Source organism: Euprymna scolopes, chromosome 28 (genome assembly GCF_053919585.1).
Source record: "Euprymna scolopes isolate OS-2025 chromosome 28, ASM5391958v1, whole genome shotgun sequence".
NCBI lineage: Eukaryota > Metazoa > Mollusca > Cephalopoda > Sepiida > Sepiolidae > Euprymna > Euprymna scolopes.
In genome coordinates, this window is record NC_136509.1 from 33,627,973 (window position 1) to 33,644,172 (window position 16,200).

Below are 16,200 nucleotides of genomic sequence, written 5' to 3' on the forward strand. Positions count from 1 at the left end.
AAATTGAAAAATACTAAACTTGTAAAATTGAATTAATTTCATTACTGTTTAAAAAAAAAAAAAAATATTTCTATTACTTTTTATACAACTTTAATAGTTTATTTTGGAAGTATAATCCATAAAGAAAATAAACAACTCACTTTTAAAAGAGAAATTACAAGTTTTTTTATATTTTATTCGCAGTTTCGTGTTAGCGATGTCAAAAATTCCTATAAAAATTCTGATACACCTACTGTACCATCAGTCAATTTGAACCCTGCATTAAAAAAAACTATTTAACATTCTTAACCAAGCAATTATTATGGCAGCCATATTTAAATGCGAAAAAAAAAAAATAGCCAAGCATGTGGGGTCACCCTCTATGAATGAAAAATTTACTTTCACCATGATTGATATTTGTACAAAATAAAAAAAAAAAATCCAAGGTGTGGTTATTGACAAAGTGTGAATAAACAAACAAACTAAAGTGAATTACTAAGTCCAATCCCTCTTTTGTTGGGGGGATAAATAAACACTATATTTAATTCACACAGTAAGTTTCAGAAAATGTTTGATCTGCCAAGGGGGAGAACTCTTATGAATTGATGTGAAAATTTTCATGTATGTCATACTGCAATGATGGACTGAAAATGTTTTAGAAATAAAAAAAAACATATTTGTTACTTACTTTAATACTGAAAAAATGTGACATTGTGAAGAAGCCCGCTGCAATGATAGGCACATTTGCCAATCTTCGAAGCATGGGAGCCACCGTGCTGATGTATTGTGTGTCGGGTTCATGGAGCATGTCATAGTATGAACGGTACTTCATATAAGGGCCTGAATTTTGGGAAGAAATAGATAAAAAATGTATATATTTTCAGCTACTGGAGTCATCGTTCTGTCAAAAGTGGCAGTTTTCATACAAAGCAGTAAAAAATAAAAAAAAAAAAAAAAAATTTGGGAAGGTAGGAAAATTAGCCAATTTTGTCAAGGTAGGACAAAGATGAGACGTTTAGGGTTTTCAGTCCAGATAAATATATTGAGTAGTAAGTTAAGGTTAATCCAGAAAAGTCCATCTGATTTAAAAACTCTTGAACGGATAGACAAGACTTTGCACATTTATCAAATTTGGTTCCATTAAAATTTATAATCGGGATATGTGAAAGCAACTGTGTATGCAAGCAAAATTTGTTGATTATGGAGAGTTGAAAGCTAAAGCGACAGATGTGTTTTCAAGCGTTGCAATAGACTTATTGGGGATTGTTGTTAAAAATTATTGGAAATTATGAGCTAGGATAAAGATTCTTTTCTAAGACTGCCTGCATGTAGAATAATGTTCCATTGGCTTGCTTTCCAACCGATTACAATATGGTAGCCTTCAAGTCCAATGTAAACAAATTCTTGTTGAACCGTCACCTTAAATAATCGAATTCTACCCAATTTACACCATAAGTGATGCCTATACCACCATCTTAGATTCATTAACTCTTATCCTCGAGTGGCCTCCAGGTCTTGATAAGTGATGACTCCCCTTTAAAAAAAAAAGGAAGATGATAGGTAGGATAGGTAGTAAGCTGCACTCTGGAGAAAAAAAAAACAGGTATTTAAGATTTTTGGTAATGATGACCCCCCCCCCACACCCACCCCATTCCAATACAATTACTGATTCAGATTCTTTATAAATCTCTAAATATTTAACTATAAAATTTAGATTTTTCCCAATTACGGTAAAATCGCATGTTAAACGTGCAGATATTTTGTCAAATGTAAAAACACTTGCGCAGAGATGATCTATAGCTTTTAGGTTCACTAGTTTAAAATCAATAAATATTTATTCTTACAACCAGCAATGAACGATTTTGTCTATATATATATAAAAGCGAAAATGTATGTGTGTATGTATGTTCGCTTTTCCTCGATGTCCACAGAAGGCTTCTTTCAGAGAAGCGCTTGCTTGCTTCACAACTTCTTAGAACTTTTTATATCATCTATAAATTGTAATATCTCAGAGTTACCCACGGAGCTCGCCTTTCTATTTAATTTTATTGACTTTCAAACGTTAATTATTCGACATTTCCCCGCATCGGCACGCGTTACATTCGGTTTTCGGTATTAAAAAAAAGCGAAACTCGACTAACCACAGGCCGAAAGCCAGTTGTCTCAAGAGAGCTAAGTAACGTTTGTTCAATGTCGACTTCGTCATATCAGACTGTAGCTTTCATTTCGCTTTTCCTAATAAACAGGGAGCAGGTTTTTAAAAACAAACAAACCGATTTATTCAAAACTGTCCCGCACAAAATTGTAACTACTGAATACCTATCACCGTCACGTCAATCAAAAACGCGCACCTGTTTTTTTTTTTCCAACTGCGCGTCGTGAAGGCTTCGTTTTTTTTTCACATTTCGGGGTTTTTTCACATACCCCGAAAAACACCCGGGCAGCGGCGGGTACCCCTTGCTAGTTTTAAATAAAATCAAATAAAAACGATAATTCATGGAATCGTTATTGGCATCAGAAAATAGATAACTTTTTCCGATTCAGATAGCTCCAAAAGTTCCAATTTTTTTTATTCTTGATTCCGATTAATCGTCCCAACACTAATTTCTAGTCACTTTAGACTAGTCACTTTACAACATTTTTTTTGTGGCAGTTTGCAGCTTGGGTAGATCCTGAAAGAGTTCAAAATTCAACAACTCTGCATTGTACAAAGATATGACATGACTAGGCAGCTACCAACGTGTAATGTCGCAAGAACAAACAAAAATAAATAACCAAATAAACATCCGACTCAGCATTTTCTATTTTTTTTAAATTTAAATGAAATGCATCTATTCATGGTTCTTTCAAAACACATTTTATACTTCCAAAATATTTTTACATGTGCGTTTTAAAAGTTTTGTTGCCACCACCTCACGCTTATGCTAGCCAGTGCTTTCAAGGAGTTAAAAATAAAAAACTATACAAAATACTGTTATAAACCCACTGAATATATGTCAGCCTATGTCATGGTAACATATTGAACAAGTTTCTAGCAGTATTTTGTATAATTTTTTTATTTTTAACTCATTTTCCCAGACTTACTGTGTTCAACAGAGTCGGGTACCATGTTAACTTTTCCAACACATTGGTAAACACTGTTTTTTCGAGCTAAATAAACATGTTACATTAAATAAAAACACTAAAAGTATCTAGTTATCTTACCTCTGATAACATTTATTTGTTATATATTTGTTTTTTGACAACTTTTTCAAATCTATGTGTACAGTAATACAAACCCATAGTTGCCTTTGACTTTCAAATATCCATCTTGCCCCACACGCACTTTGTTTCTCACTTTGACCACATGCGGTCCTTTTTCTCTCCTTTTCTTGTGAGACAAGCTTGCGCTCACTTGCTAATTTGCATATGTGTTTAATGGCTGCTGCTGCTAATATTTTCGCTAACTAATGGTTAGCTTTAACAACTGCCACTGGTTTTCCCCACATGCGCCCATACCTGCTCTGTTATAAAAGGACATTTAGGAGGGGGCCTTTTTTTTTTTGCTGACAGTATCACACCTGTATCCAGATCTCACCTCAGTTATACCGACTACTTGTCTTTTGTTGGCTTTATTTTGTTGCAACCACAAAGTTTATATATTTATTTTGTGGGCTGTTATCCTCATCTTTATAGTTGTTGTTTCACGATGCTTCGGACAACCATTCCTCTGGTTTTCATCAGGTCGTTAACCATGACGAGATAGGAATGCTGAGTCAATCACCTGACAAAGGCCGGAGTTGGCCGAAACGTCTAGGTAATTTTAAAAAATAAATTGTAGGTAAGTATATTATAGTATTATGAATAACATTGTACAACAATAACAAATGAAAATTGGCTAGTTAGAAGCAAAATTTGATTTGCAAGCCCAGATGCTAGTTGTGCTTCACTTTAAAAACACAAGATAATTTTATATGTTCGATATCAATAAGCAAGTGACCTGCATAAAATTATATACAAGTCCATCTCTTAGTATTTTAATGCTTAGTGAATGCATATGCAAGTGATGTAATAAGTTATGTCCCTTGAATAAGAACTCTCCTGTTTATACATTTATTTGCGGACTATTATCCTCATCTTGTAGTTGTTGCTCCACCACGTTTCGGCCAACTATTCCTCTGGGCTTCATCAGGTGGTTAATTGCAATGGGATAGGAATGCTGAATCTCTAACTGTATCTTCAGTAATTACTGCCTTCCATAGTTGTTGTCATCTCACTATGTCAACAAGTATGGAAGGCAGTAATTACTGAGAATACAATTAGAGTCAGTATTCCTATCCCATCACGATTAAACACCTGATGAAGGCCAGAGGAATAGTTGGCTGAAACATGGTGAAACAACAACTATAAAAGATGAGGATAATAGTCTGCAAATAAATATATAAATAAATAAATAAAAAACAAATAAATAAATATATAAATAAATAAATATATAAATAAATAAATATATAAATAAATAAATATATAAATAAATAAATATATAAATATATAAATAAATAAATATAAATAAATAAATATAAATAAATAAATATATAAATAAATAAATAAATATATAAATAAAAAACAAATAAATAAAAAATATACAAATTACTCATCCCAAAGAATTCCAATAATTAAATAATATACAAGGTTTATAATCTTTTTTTTTTAGTGGTATTCACCTTGGGTAGTTGAACTCGCTTCCTCCAAAAGAGGAAGTGCCAATGTCCTCTAGCATACAAGGCCTGGTATTCTCAAATGGTCATTCATCTTGTAATGACTAGGCTCAACATTGCTTAACTTCAGTAATCTAACAAGAACTGGGGTGATTATGCTGTATACATTCATAGGTTACAACATTATAATTTCATGGAGTTTGATTGAAAGGTTAATACTTACCTGCCAGCAGGCCCATGTAACAATAAGCGTACGAGAAGATGTCAATGACACTGGGGTTGATATTTTGGTAAAGTTTGAGTAACGATTCATCCACTTCTCCTTTTCGTAGTGGGTATTTTGTGTCATGGATCTCAAATGCTATGCCGATCATCTGCAAATAATAAACCAAGAAAGATTTCAAAACCGAAGAATCTATTTGAAATAACAAACAAAAATTAAAAAAAAAAATATAAGTGAATCAATTATTATTTTTGTCGCAGTTAAAAAAAAAAAAGTAATACAATCAGCAAACAGTGGATTTTTTTCTTTTCCACTGTAATCTGTACTTTTCCCCTGTCTAAAATATGGTTGCAACACGTCGATTCCTTTTCAACACCAATGCATTTCTCCCTCTCCCGTCGACATAATTCAGCTCTAGTTTATAATCTCATCATCACGCATATACAAATCGCATATGGTTCAACAACTGGCATCTTCAGATTTCATTTACAAATATATATATATATATATATATATATATAAGTGATGGGACGATTTCAATATTTATTCTGATTCTGATACAATTACCGATTCCGATTCTTTATAAATCTCTAAATACTTAACTACAAAATTGTTATCCCCCCGCCCCCCCGATTACAGTAAAAACGTGTTAAATGTGCAGACATGTTCTCGAACATAAACATACACTTATGGGGGAGGACCTATAGATTTTAGTTTTACTAGTTGTTTAAAAATTGATAAATATTTACTAGTTTAACATTACTACCCACAGTGGAAAATTTTGTTTCAAACAAAATCAAATAAAGACAGTTAAAAATTGTTTTTGGCATTGGAAAATAGGCACACATTTTTCCAATTGTGATACCCAAAAAATTCTGATTTTTCCAATTCTCAATTCCGATTAATCAACCCAAGACTAATATATATATTGCTAACTTTATTCCACATCTGAGCCTGCCCATGTCACCAGACAAATAAGACGTATTCTCAGTACCTTCGCCATACTGTTGAACTTAGAATGGTCCTCTACGGGAAGTACCACTGATGAAGAATTTAAACACTTTCATTAAAAAGATTTCAAAATTATGAACTAGTCATACCTGCATTGTCTATATAAAGAAAGAGAGAGTTCTGTATATATAAAGAGGCAGCATGTAATACACAATGAGAGGAGATTTATGATATAGATAGACCGATAGAGTTCATATAATATAAATTCACAATACCTTTCTGTTGTTGACTAACATAACACGAAGATGCAGATACAAAAAGATGAAGTTGTTCGTTTATTCTATTTAGACCGGTCAATGGCTTTGCATCAAGGAATTCAAGTCTTTACATGATTCTTTCTTCTCCCCTTCGCTTCCAAGGTTCCATGTCAGCTCTGTCTCTGACTCTTCTCTTCTCCCCTGACTGACTGACTTATCACCCTTTGCCAAGCTCCAACTACATTGAAAACTCATGACGTCATTGCATGACCAACATGTGCATATCAGACACGTGGCCTGACACACCTCACGTTTTCACAAAGCTGACTCTCTCACCTAATTTTTGATTAACCCATTTTACAAACATTTTCCATTGTCCGTTTTTAAATTCCTTATTTTAATTTCATTTCTTTAACAGAAACAAAATTACATCATTACATTCCTTTTTCAATAAACAGATATCTATTTTATGTGAACTAAACAATGGTTAATTCTGCATTCCATTTTCAATAACATTCTGTATAATTTATTTTAACTTATGATCGGAATTCTCAATTCCAAATCTAGCTTTGCAAGTTCGAATCCTCGGCTATCTCATCTCATATTTACTCACTTACAAGAACAGGCGGCTGTTCTTTAACATTCCTACCACCCTTATTTTAAAAAAATGTACGCATTTTTAAATTCTAGTACATTTTTTTTCTCTTTATCTACACAACCACATGACTAAGAAAGATCAGGCTAAAAAAAAACTCCTTTAGTCAGTCTTTCTGACTTCACAATTATTTATTTATACCTGAATTTTATAAAGTTTTTTATCCACTATGTCATGGGTCTTTATGTAGTGGATAAAGTACTTGGTGAAATTCAATTACAAGTTACTTTTCTGGAGAATAAAGGTTCAATCCTAAGTGTGGGTGACATTCATAAATACAGCTGAATTACTTGGGACTTCTACTCCGTCATGGCTGACAGAACGAGACCATGCTATCCCCAGGGATTAAATAAAGGGCTCCATTCAAAATTCTGTGCAGATTCCCAAGCTAGACAGAAAGATTTCTCCGAATTCGACAAAAAAAAATTCTGGAAATGAAAATTGGTTAGTCAAAAGCAAATTTGATTTGTTAGCTTAAATGTTATTTGAGTCTGACTTTGAAAAATGTTTGATATAAAATATATTTCCCCTCAAAAAATAAAAATGAATAAATAAGGCATCTAAAGGGGTTTAAATTTTATTGAGTTAAAAAAAAAATTGTTTTAATAATTCATAGCCAACATTTATTTCATGAAGCGAGATTAACAGTAAAAACAATTTACAAACTAGTTATAAAAATGTGTGTGCTTTTGAATAACCTGCCCTTCATCTAAGGGAGATAACTCCATTTTAATAAGTGGTTCATTCACTTTTTCCATACGAGAATATAGGACACAGAAACCAACGTAACTTTAAGGAATTGTACCTTATATTAAAAATTAAATGTTGAAGGATTTTTTTTCATTTATTTTAAAAATCATTAAGTCATGCACTAAACGACACATATCCAAGAAAATGACAGAAACACTAAAGGATGACCTCCAATCTGTAGTGGAATGGGGACAAAAATGGATGGTCACATTCAATGCTGCTAAGACTAAGCTTGTTTCCTTCAATAACTACAAGAAACCTTCTCTACCACCAATAGCAATGGCCAAGAACACATTGCCTGAAAGTACTTCTTTTAAATTTTTGAATATGAACTGGAATAGATACATTGAGAGCATTGCCAAGGCTGCTGCAAGGAAGGTTGGCTCCCTCTACAGTGCTAGAAAACTACTTACGCCTGACAGTATCCTATACCTCTATAAGGCCACCATTCGCCCATGTATGGAGTACTGTTGTCACATCTGGGCTGGTGCATCTGCTGCTTGTCTCTCGCTCCTGGACAGGGTTCAAAAGGGAGTCGCCAACCTGATAGGTCCTGAACTGTCATCTAGGCTTCAGCCTCTGTCCCATCGACGAGATGTTGCATCCCTCTGCCTGTTCTACAAATACTTTAATGGTGAATGCTCTGACGAACTGCAAACACTTGTACCTCCCCGACGTAACTACCCCCGACAAACCCGACAAGCTACTAAGTCTCACCCCTTTACAGTAGAGATCCCTAGGTGCAAGAAAGCCTTTTACTACAATAGTTTCTTCCCCAGAACTGCGGGTCTTTGGAACTCCCTTCTGGGATTCTGCTTTCCCAACTGCACTGATATGCAGAAGTTTAAGTGTAATGTTAACAAACATCTTTTTACTCATCTCCCTTCATAATGATGCTGCTAATTAAGTCTCTGATAGTAGCCCCCGGCCTTGTTTGGGGTGAAAATTGAATTTAAAAAAAAAAAACTAAAAAAAAAAAAAAAAAAAAAAAAAAAAAAAAACGAATTGTAAGTTCAAAGATTTTGAGTGTAACAGTGTGTATGGATACATGCGAGAAAATATTAGCAGTAGCAGCTATTAAAGTATATATGCAAATTAGGAAGTGTATGCAAGCTTGCATCACAAAGAGAAAAAAAAAAACAGCGCGTGGTCGGACAAAAAGAGAGAGAAGCAAATTGCGGGCCGGTAAAGATAGATGTGTAAATACGAGGGCAAGAAAGCAAGGTGACAGAAAGTAAAAAAACGTGTGTGTGCAAAAAGACTTGGGGAAATATAATGAAATGCATTGTTTTGGAAGAACCACAAATAAATGCACTTCATTTGCACTTGAAAAAAAAAAAAAAAAAAAAAAATGCCGAGTCCTATTGTTTTATTTATTTCTTGTTTTATTTGTTTCTTTGTTTATTCCTGCAATGGTACAGGAGGAATGCTACAAAAAGGTGGAAATCTAAGAATACTACTGTACTAAGGCAGTACTCGCCCTAGACAGGTTAAAACAGCTTCCTCCAAAGGCAGAAGTTTCATAAGAATATAAAATTCATAAGCAGTTCCCAGAGGGAATGACAATGTTAGGGTTTTGCCGATTTTGCAACAAGGTGTCGATATTCTACATACAGCGCCTGATATTTGCAAATAGTCACTTATCTCGTACTGACCAGGCTCAGTGTTGCTTAACTTACCAAGATAGTAGTTTGAAATTTGAAAATTATGACTGTTTATTAGAGACGAGTCAAAATGAAGACTTTTTTTTTTTCAACTCGTCTATTAGGAAAATACAAAACAATATCCTATTTTTATGCAGTATATGATCTATCTATAAATATAAAAGTGAAAATGTATGTATGTATGTGTGTTCGCTTTTTCTGTGTGTCTACAAAAGGCTTCTTTCAGAGAAGCGCTCGATCGCTTCACAACTTTTTAAAACTTTTTATATCACATAAATCGTAATACCTCACAGTTAACAACGAAGCTCGCCTGTTTATTTAATTTGCTCGATTTCGGGAAGATAAATTTTCAATATTTGTCGCTCGCCGCATGTTGATTAGCCTTGTTCCTATAACATCTTGGGGGGGGGGGAGCGTTCAGCAGTAAATGAAATCCCGCAGTCAAACTTGACAAACTTGACCTCATTAACTCATTAAAACGAGCACTTGCTAAATCCAAGTAATTAAATAAATTCAAACGTGTTTCCGTAAGCATGTCGCGGTGGGGCAATGGTTAACGTCGCACGTTTTTTTTTTTCACAACTTTGCCTCAACGGTTCGGGTTCGATCCTCATACTTACTTTTTTTTTTTTTAAACCTCCCCCCCCCCCCACCAAACACCCGGGCAACGCTGGGTATCCCTCGCTAGTATATCTATAAAAATGAGAATGTGTGTGTGGACAATTCTCAATCTATATACTCACTCAAAGTTTCTATCTACAGACTTGAAATTTGGTATATAGAGTATTCACACATGTGGAAAAGTCATTCAGAAAAAAAAAATAAAAAAGGGCTGCTAAGGGACCAAAATTGAAAAATTGGTACGTGGGGTTATCGGATTTTTATGTTTGTTAACCGTTTCATGAATGACAGATTCTTTATGTTAAGAATAAGTAGGTTTAAAAACACTTTAAAGATTGTGTTAAACTGGCCTAATGGCTATCGTACTTGACTCACTGTCTAGGTTTTGATTTCGATCTCAGCTTGAGTTTTTTTTTTTTAATTTACAAGAAGTGAACTGTTTAGGAAAAAACAATACTTACATGCACATGTCTTAGTTTATGTATAACTTAAAATATAATATTTATGCATATTTTATGACTGGGCAATGCCGGGCAGCTTGCTAGTTTAGCTATAACCTATATATATATAAAAGACAAAACGGCTGCGTGCTTTTTTGTATGTCAGCAAAAGCTTTTCTTGCCGGTGTTCTCGGGGAGGGGGGGGGTACAATGTTTTAGAACTTTTTATATACTCCGTAGATCATAATATCTACGATTTGCGAACGGACGTAATCTCTAGATTTATTTTGATCAACTTTTATAAAATTCACTCCTTTCGCGTGTTTGTTTGGCTTTTTCGTATAAAAGTGAAACTGAATCGAAAGCGAAGGCAGCTTCTCAGCCTTTCATGCCGGGACGTCCAGAAAGAAATCAGCTTTGATCAATCTGGGGGAAACCCCTCATATCAGACAATTGCTATTCATTTGCACACTCCCTTTTTGTGGGAAGTTGGTTATCCCCAAAATTGGAGGGGGGGGGGGAAACAAATAAATGAAACGGCGGAAAACTGAACTAGCCTCCGGCAAGTCAACTTTTTTTTTTTTATTGACATCGCTAAATTTAAACGCTTTTCACTTCCTATGGCTCCATAGCGTTGTGGTAAAAGTTCATGTTTTTTTTTTTCATTTTCTTTTTGTCTTTAAGAAAAAAAAAAAAAAAAAAAAAAGAAAAACACTCAATATTTTTGCTGATGAGGAGACTTGGTTTCAAAAAAAACAAATAATGAAATTATTGTCCAAGACTTATTGTCTATTCAATAAAAACATCGTTTCCGAAACGATCGTACAATTTATTGATTTTGTTTGTTCTTCCTTATGAAACTGATTTTTACTTTTGATTATAAATTATCTTACTCAATATTAAAATAGTTCTAGGATATATATGCCTATCGAGCTTATTATATATCTACATCACAACGACTAATGTTTTCTTTTATTTTAATTGTATCAATGAATTTACTAATACATTAAAATAAACTGTTCTTTAGACTGTTGTTCTAATCCTCTTAATATATATATGTATATTTTTGCAGCAAGTCATTATTCAAGCACGTCTGATTGAACACGTCAGAGTTATTCTTTTTTCTTATTTTTTCTGGATATCTTTTCCATTCGGTGAGCGGTCTTTTTTTTTATTTCAGTCGGCATGTTGTATAAAATGGCGCCCAAAAGTTGTTGTTCAGCCATATTCTTATCAAGCGCTTTCTATCGGTGCATTTGATTATCATCAGGAGCGAGTGTTGTTGTTTATTTATTTTTTCTTTCTTTGAGGCTTGGTGTATTTATAGAAACCTATAACTACACCAAGCCTCAACAGAAGATTAAATAAGGACAGCATAGAGATGTGTGCAAATCAGGAGACTTTCATGGTATGGTCACATCGAAAAAAAATGGATAAGAGTTGTGGATTTAGTAGATGTAGAACAATTGTGGTAGCAAGTTCCATTCAAGTGAGGTCAGAGGAATTTATAAAAAATACATTTGAGAGAAAGAGGGATAAATGAAGACCTGGCCAGAGATAAGTTAGTTTAGAAGTTAACTTTTTAAAGCTGTCCAAAACATGCCAGTATGTAATATGGACGTTAAACTGAATATGATGATGATAAAATCATTTCAAATTTTTTTTTTACTCAATTATGAAATAATTGCGCATATTAATAGGTTAGAATTACATCCTATGATCAATTTGAATCTGTATGTTTAACAATGAAAATGTTTCTGAATTTTTGAGATGTGGATTGATAATATGTATTATTTGGACTACTGCTCTCATTTAGAGTATTATTTTCATTGTCTAGATGTACCTTGAGAAGGCTGGAGGTTACATCGGCTAAAATGTGAAAAAACAAAAAAGAACACCTTAAAAAAATAGTCCAAACAATCCAAATAATAAAATGCTATTTAAAACTCAAGCATGTTTAATCGATGAAGGAGGCTTATTATAGGGATGTGAATACATCTAAAAATGTTCTTTCAAAAGTAAACGTGAAAATGGATGAAGTGAACCTATTATAGAGGCGAGGATGGATCTAGAAATATCATTTCAGGCTTAAACGTGACAGACCAATGGACAGACACAGGCTCTTATGGGCATGAATACAACTAAAGTACTATTTACAACCGACAGAGAAAAAAATGTTTCAGAACCCCCCCCCCAGAAAAGTGATAGACACATACATTATATATATATATTATTTAAATATGCATGAATAAAAAATCAATACGAAAAATATATAAATGTTTATATCTTTTCTGTATTTCCTGTGTTGACGTGTAGGAATACAAAACATCTTTTGAAAAACAAAAACAAGAATGTTTCTTTCTATATATAGAGATAGATAGAGATCTATATTAGGTTGGTGCAAAAATAATGCCGTACATTATATATATATATATATATATATTATATATAGTTGAACATCAAAAAACAATGAGAGAGACACACAGACAGACAGGGAGAGACACACACAACGACCGCGAGAAAAAGAGAAGAATGAAGAAGAAAAAGAAAACTATAAACATGCAGTAAAAGAAAATATGTGTGTGTGTGCATAGCGTAATACAGGGGTCGGCAACCTACGGCACGCGTGCCACAGGTGGCACGCCAAGCAATTCTAATGGCACGCCGAGCCTCCAAATCTTTTAAACTTCATACAGCCAAAAGGAAACAGTTCTCCTTGGAATTATGAGGATATCTGCGATCTCTTGCGTACTCTTGCCACCTAAGTGCATGCCCACAACAAGAAAACGCGTTTTATTTTTGTCCGTGCGAACCGTAGGCGTTAGATGCTCCATGCTCGTTCAAAGTATGTTCTGTCAGATACTATAATTTTGAAATGCGTTTTGAATTGAGTCTGGTGACTCAGTCTCACCGACCCAGATGAAATACAACGTAGCGTGAGAGAGTTGCAAATGTAAAATTTAGTCAAAAATCATAATAAAAAAATCTAATAAATATATAAAAAGTAACTTATCAGACGAAAATAAATGACCATTAAGTAAATGAATGATTCCTCTACAAAAATCAACAATAAAAATAATCAAGAATTCATAAATTTGGAAATTAAAGCAATATTTTCAGAGATAGGTTGATAAAATCCGCCCAAAATTTCAACGAATCGCCGGAAGTTTTGTTTACATCAGCAGCAGCGCTGACATTTGAAATCTACGGATGCCTTGAAGTGTATATAAAATTTAACTTGAAATTATAAAAAGTGTATATGTAAACCAAAAAATCTTTTGACTATGATTATCTTAATTAAAATAAAACACTTACCAGTGATAATAACAACACGTGTAACATGGAGTTTATTTGTTTTTGTTTAAATTTATTTTAATATTTATACAAATAAAAAAACAATGCCGGAAAAAAAGTTAAGAAAAGTATATAAATTTTTATTTGTAATTATAAAACTTTTGTTTTTAGCTTTTTATTATTATTTAAGTTTTGTAATGAAACTAAGTATATGCTACCATATTCAAAATATGATAAACCTTATTAGGAAACAAATTATTTTTTGGTAGTCATTTTTTTTTCAATATCTGTCTGGCTGTCTGTCTGTCGTTCGTTTAGCAGAAAGAGAGAGAAAGAGTGAGAAATGATTATAATGTTCTGGAACAATATGTAAAACTCCTCCTTTTTTCACACTAAATGACACTATTTACCATCCCTTGTGAAGAGACGATGACTGGCAATGGGTCATTTTGGGGTTAAAGCTTACCAAAACAAAACAAACTTCCATTTTTGTTATCTCCCTATACTGTAACTCTCTAACTTACCACTTACCCTTTCTTTCACTAAGCTTGTCATAAATCTGTCATCAGCTCTAAGAGAGATTAAAAACACGTGGACTCTATTTGAAAAAAGGAGAATGTTTGTTGTGAGTACTTTAAGCTTTAAATAATGATTATAAATAGAAGGGATAACTTTCAGTTTATATTTTTTTTTTGTTTTTAAATATTTTTACATGGTTTTTTTTTTTTCGTAACATTTACTAAGTGTTCCGATACAGATAAAATAGCTATTTTAGCAGATCTTCGAAAGAGCAAATTTAATTTTAAGGGAAAGACTAAAGAAACTTTAATTTTTTTAGCATGATAAAAATAAAAAAATTACACAGCTCATAAATCTTTTTTAAAAAATAAAAGAATGTACATATTTTAAACTTTAGCGTTTATTTTCAAAATGAAGGGATAAAGGTTAAAAAAAAAACAACACATTATTTTATTCATTTTTTTATGATCTTTAAATAAAGATATAAATTAGAGTGTTCCGAGACGAATTTTTAATAGAAATTCATACTTTCATACTTTTAGACAGAGGGGGGGTAAAAATAAATAAAAGAAGTATGAAAATGAATTTTTCAGAAAATAATTTTATTTCCATTCGAAAGAGCGTAGAATTTTACATAAAATCTGAAAAAATGAAAAGGATTTGATGAATAGAAAAAAAATTATCGATTTTTAAAATCATAGAAAATTTTCAAGAATTTACAAATTTACAAATTGAAATTGAAACTATTACGTGAAAACGCTCACGCGCAGTAAGGAAGCTTTGACTTTTTTGTGATATTTTTTACGATAAAATTAATTATATGAGATTTTATTTTAAAAAGTTTTACTTTTCTTTAAGAAAAATCTTTCCTAAACACAATGAGCTAAAAAAATTTTGAAAATTATTAGTTTTAAACATTTTATTTGCTGTTTGAAATTGAGGGGTGTTAAATTTAGGAAGGGTGCTAGAGTTACAGAATTGTTCAGTGGTCAGAATATGAATACAAGATAAGGTATAATTGCCTTTCAAATTCTTGAAATTGTACTTTTAATTTTCAAGCTCGTAACTGGGATTAGAAGAGATGAGCAATTTCGATCATCTTCATACTAAACAAAATGGTATGATTGGAGGAATACGTGGATGAAATATTTTTTTTAAATTGTGAATGCCACGCACGAATAGGATCCTAGCTCGAGCTAATCAAAACCTTTAGACTTTTTCTGGGACACCCTGTACATAATTTTTCTCCACAATTTTTATTAAAATGTATCCTGGTTCTCCCACAGCAAAGGCAAGAATAATTTGTTTGGTATTTTATATATATCATAATTGATGTTTACGTAATTAGGCCTATTTATATTTTCAGAATACCCCTGCTGTTAGATATGACTGAAAAGAAAAGAAAACTTGATCATCGCCCATTTCAAGACAATTGGACAATAGAATATGGATTTGTGGAACAAAAGGATCGTGCTGTTTGTGCTTTCTGTTGCGAAAGTGTTGTGTGTCGCACATCTAGTGTACAAAGGCACTTTCAAACCAAACATCAATCTAAGTTTAAAACTTCAGAAGAAAAAGTTTGACATTATTATATATTTTATGAAATAAATATAGAGAACAGGTATATTGACCTTGATCGTTATAAATAATAAATGTTGGCACGCTGAATAATTTGAAACCCTAAGTCGGCACACGCTAAACAAAAGGTTGCCGACCCCTGGCGTAATACACCTCAGAAGCAAACTTTATAAATCCCTCAGGTCAGAATCAATAAAGTCTTTCTTTTGAGTAACATCGGCTTCAGGCGCCCAACAGAGAAAACAAAAAACATTAGGGGGAGTGAAACGGGATGCAGAGCAAGGCGATCCGTTCACCAAATTTATATCTATCTATCTATCTATCTATCTGGTGTTGGGGTTTTACGGCATGCCAACACTTATTAGTTTCAAGCTGAAACCGAATGCATGTTTTGAATAGAAATGGTTTTTGTTGATGGAGAGAGTTAGGGATAGATGGAGAGAGAAAAAAAAGATGGACAGAGAGAAAAAAAAAGATGGGGAGAGAGAGAGAGAGAGAGAGAGAGAGAGAGAGAGAGAGAGAGAGAGAGAGAGAAATGGAGAGAGAGAGAGAGAGAAAAAATGGAGAGAGAGAAA

At 33.0% G+C, this 16,200-nt stretch overlaps 1 protein-coding gene across 1 annotated transcript in view; it reads right to left on the reverse strand.

Moving 5' to 3' along the window:
* Nucleotides 1-16,200, reverse strand: part of LOC145249559 (membrane-bound acylglycerophosphatidylinositol O-acyltransferase mboat7-like) — a 129,695-nt gene that overhangs the window by 21,515 nt on the left and 91,980 nt on the right. Inside the window, exons 3-4 of the mRNA XM_080111233.1 lie at nucleotides 4,897-5,047; nucleotides 668-819 (exon numbers count right to left, since the gene is read on the reverse strand). Of these exons, the coding sequence (XP_079967359.1) occupies nucleotides 668-819; nucleotides 4,897-5,047 (303 nt within the window). The remainder of the gene's footprint in view (nucleotides 1-667; nucleotides 820-4,896; nucleotides 5,048-16,200) is intronic.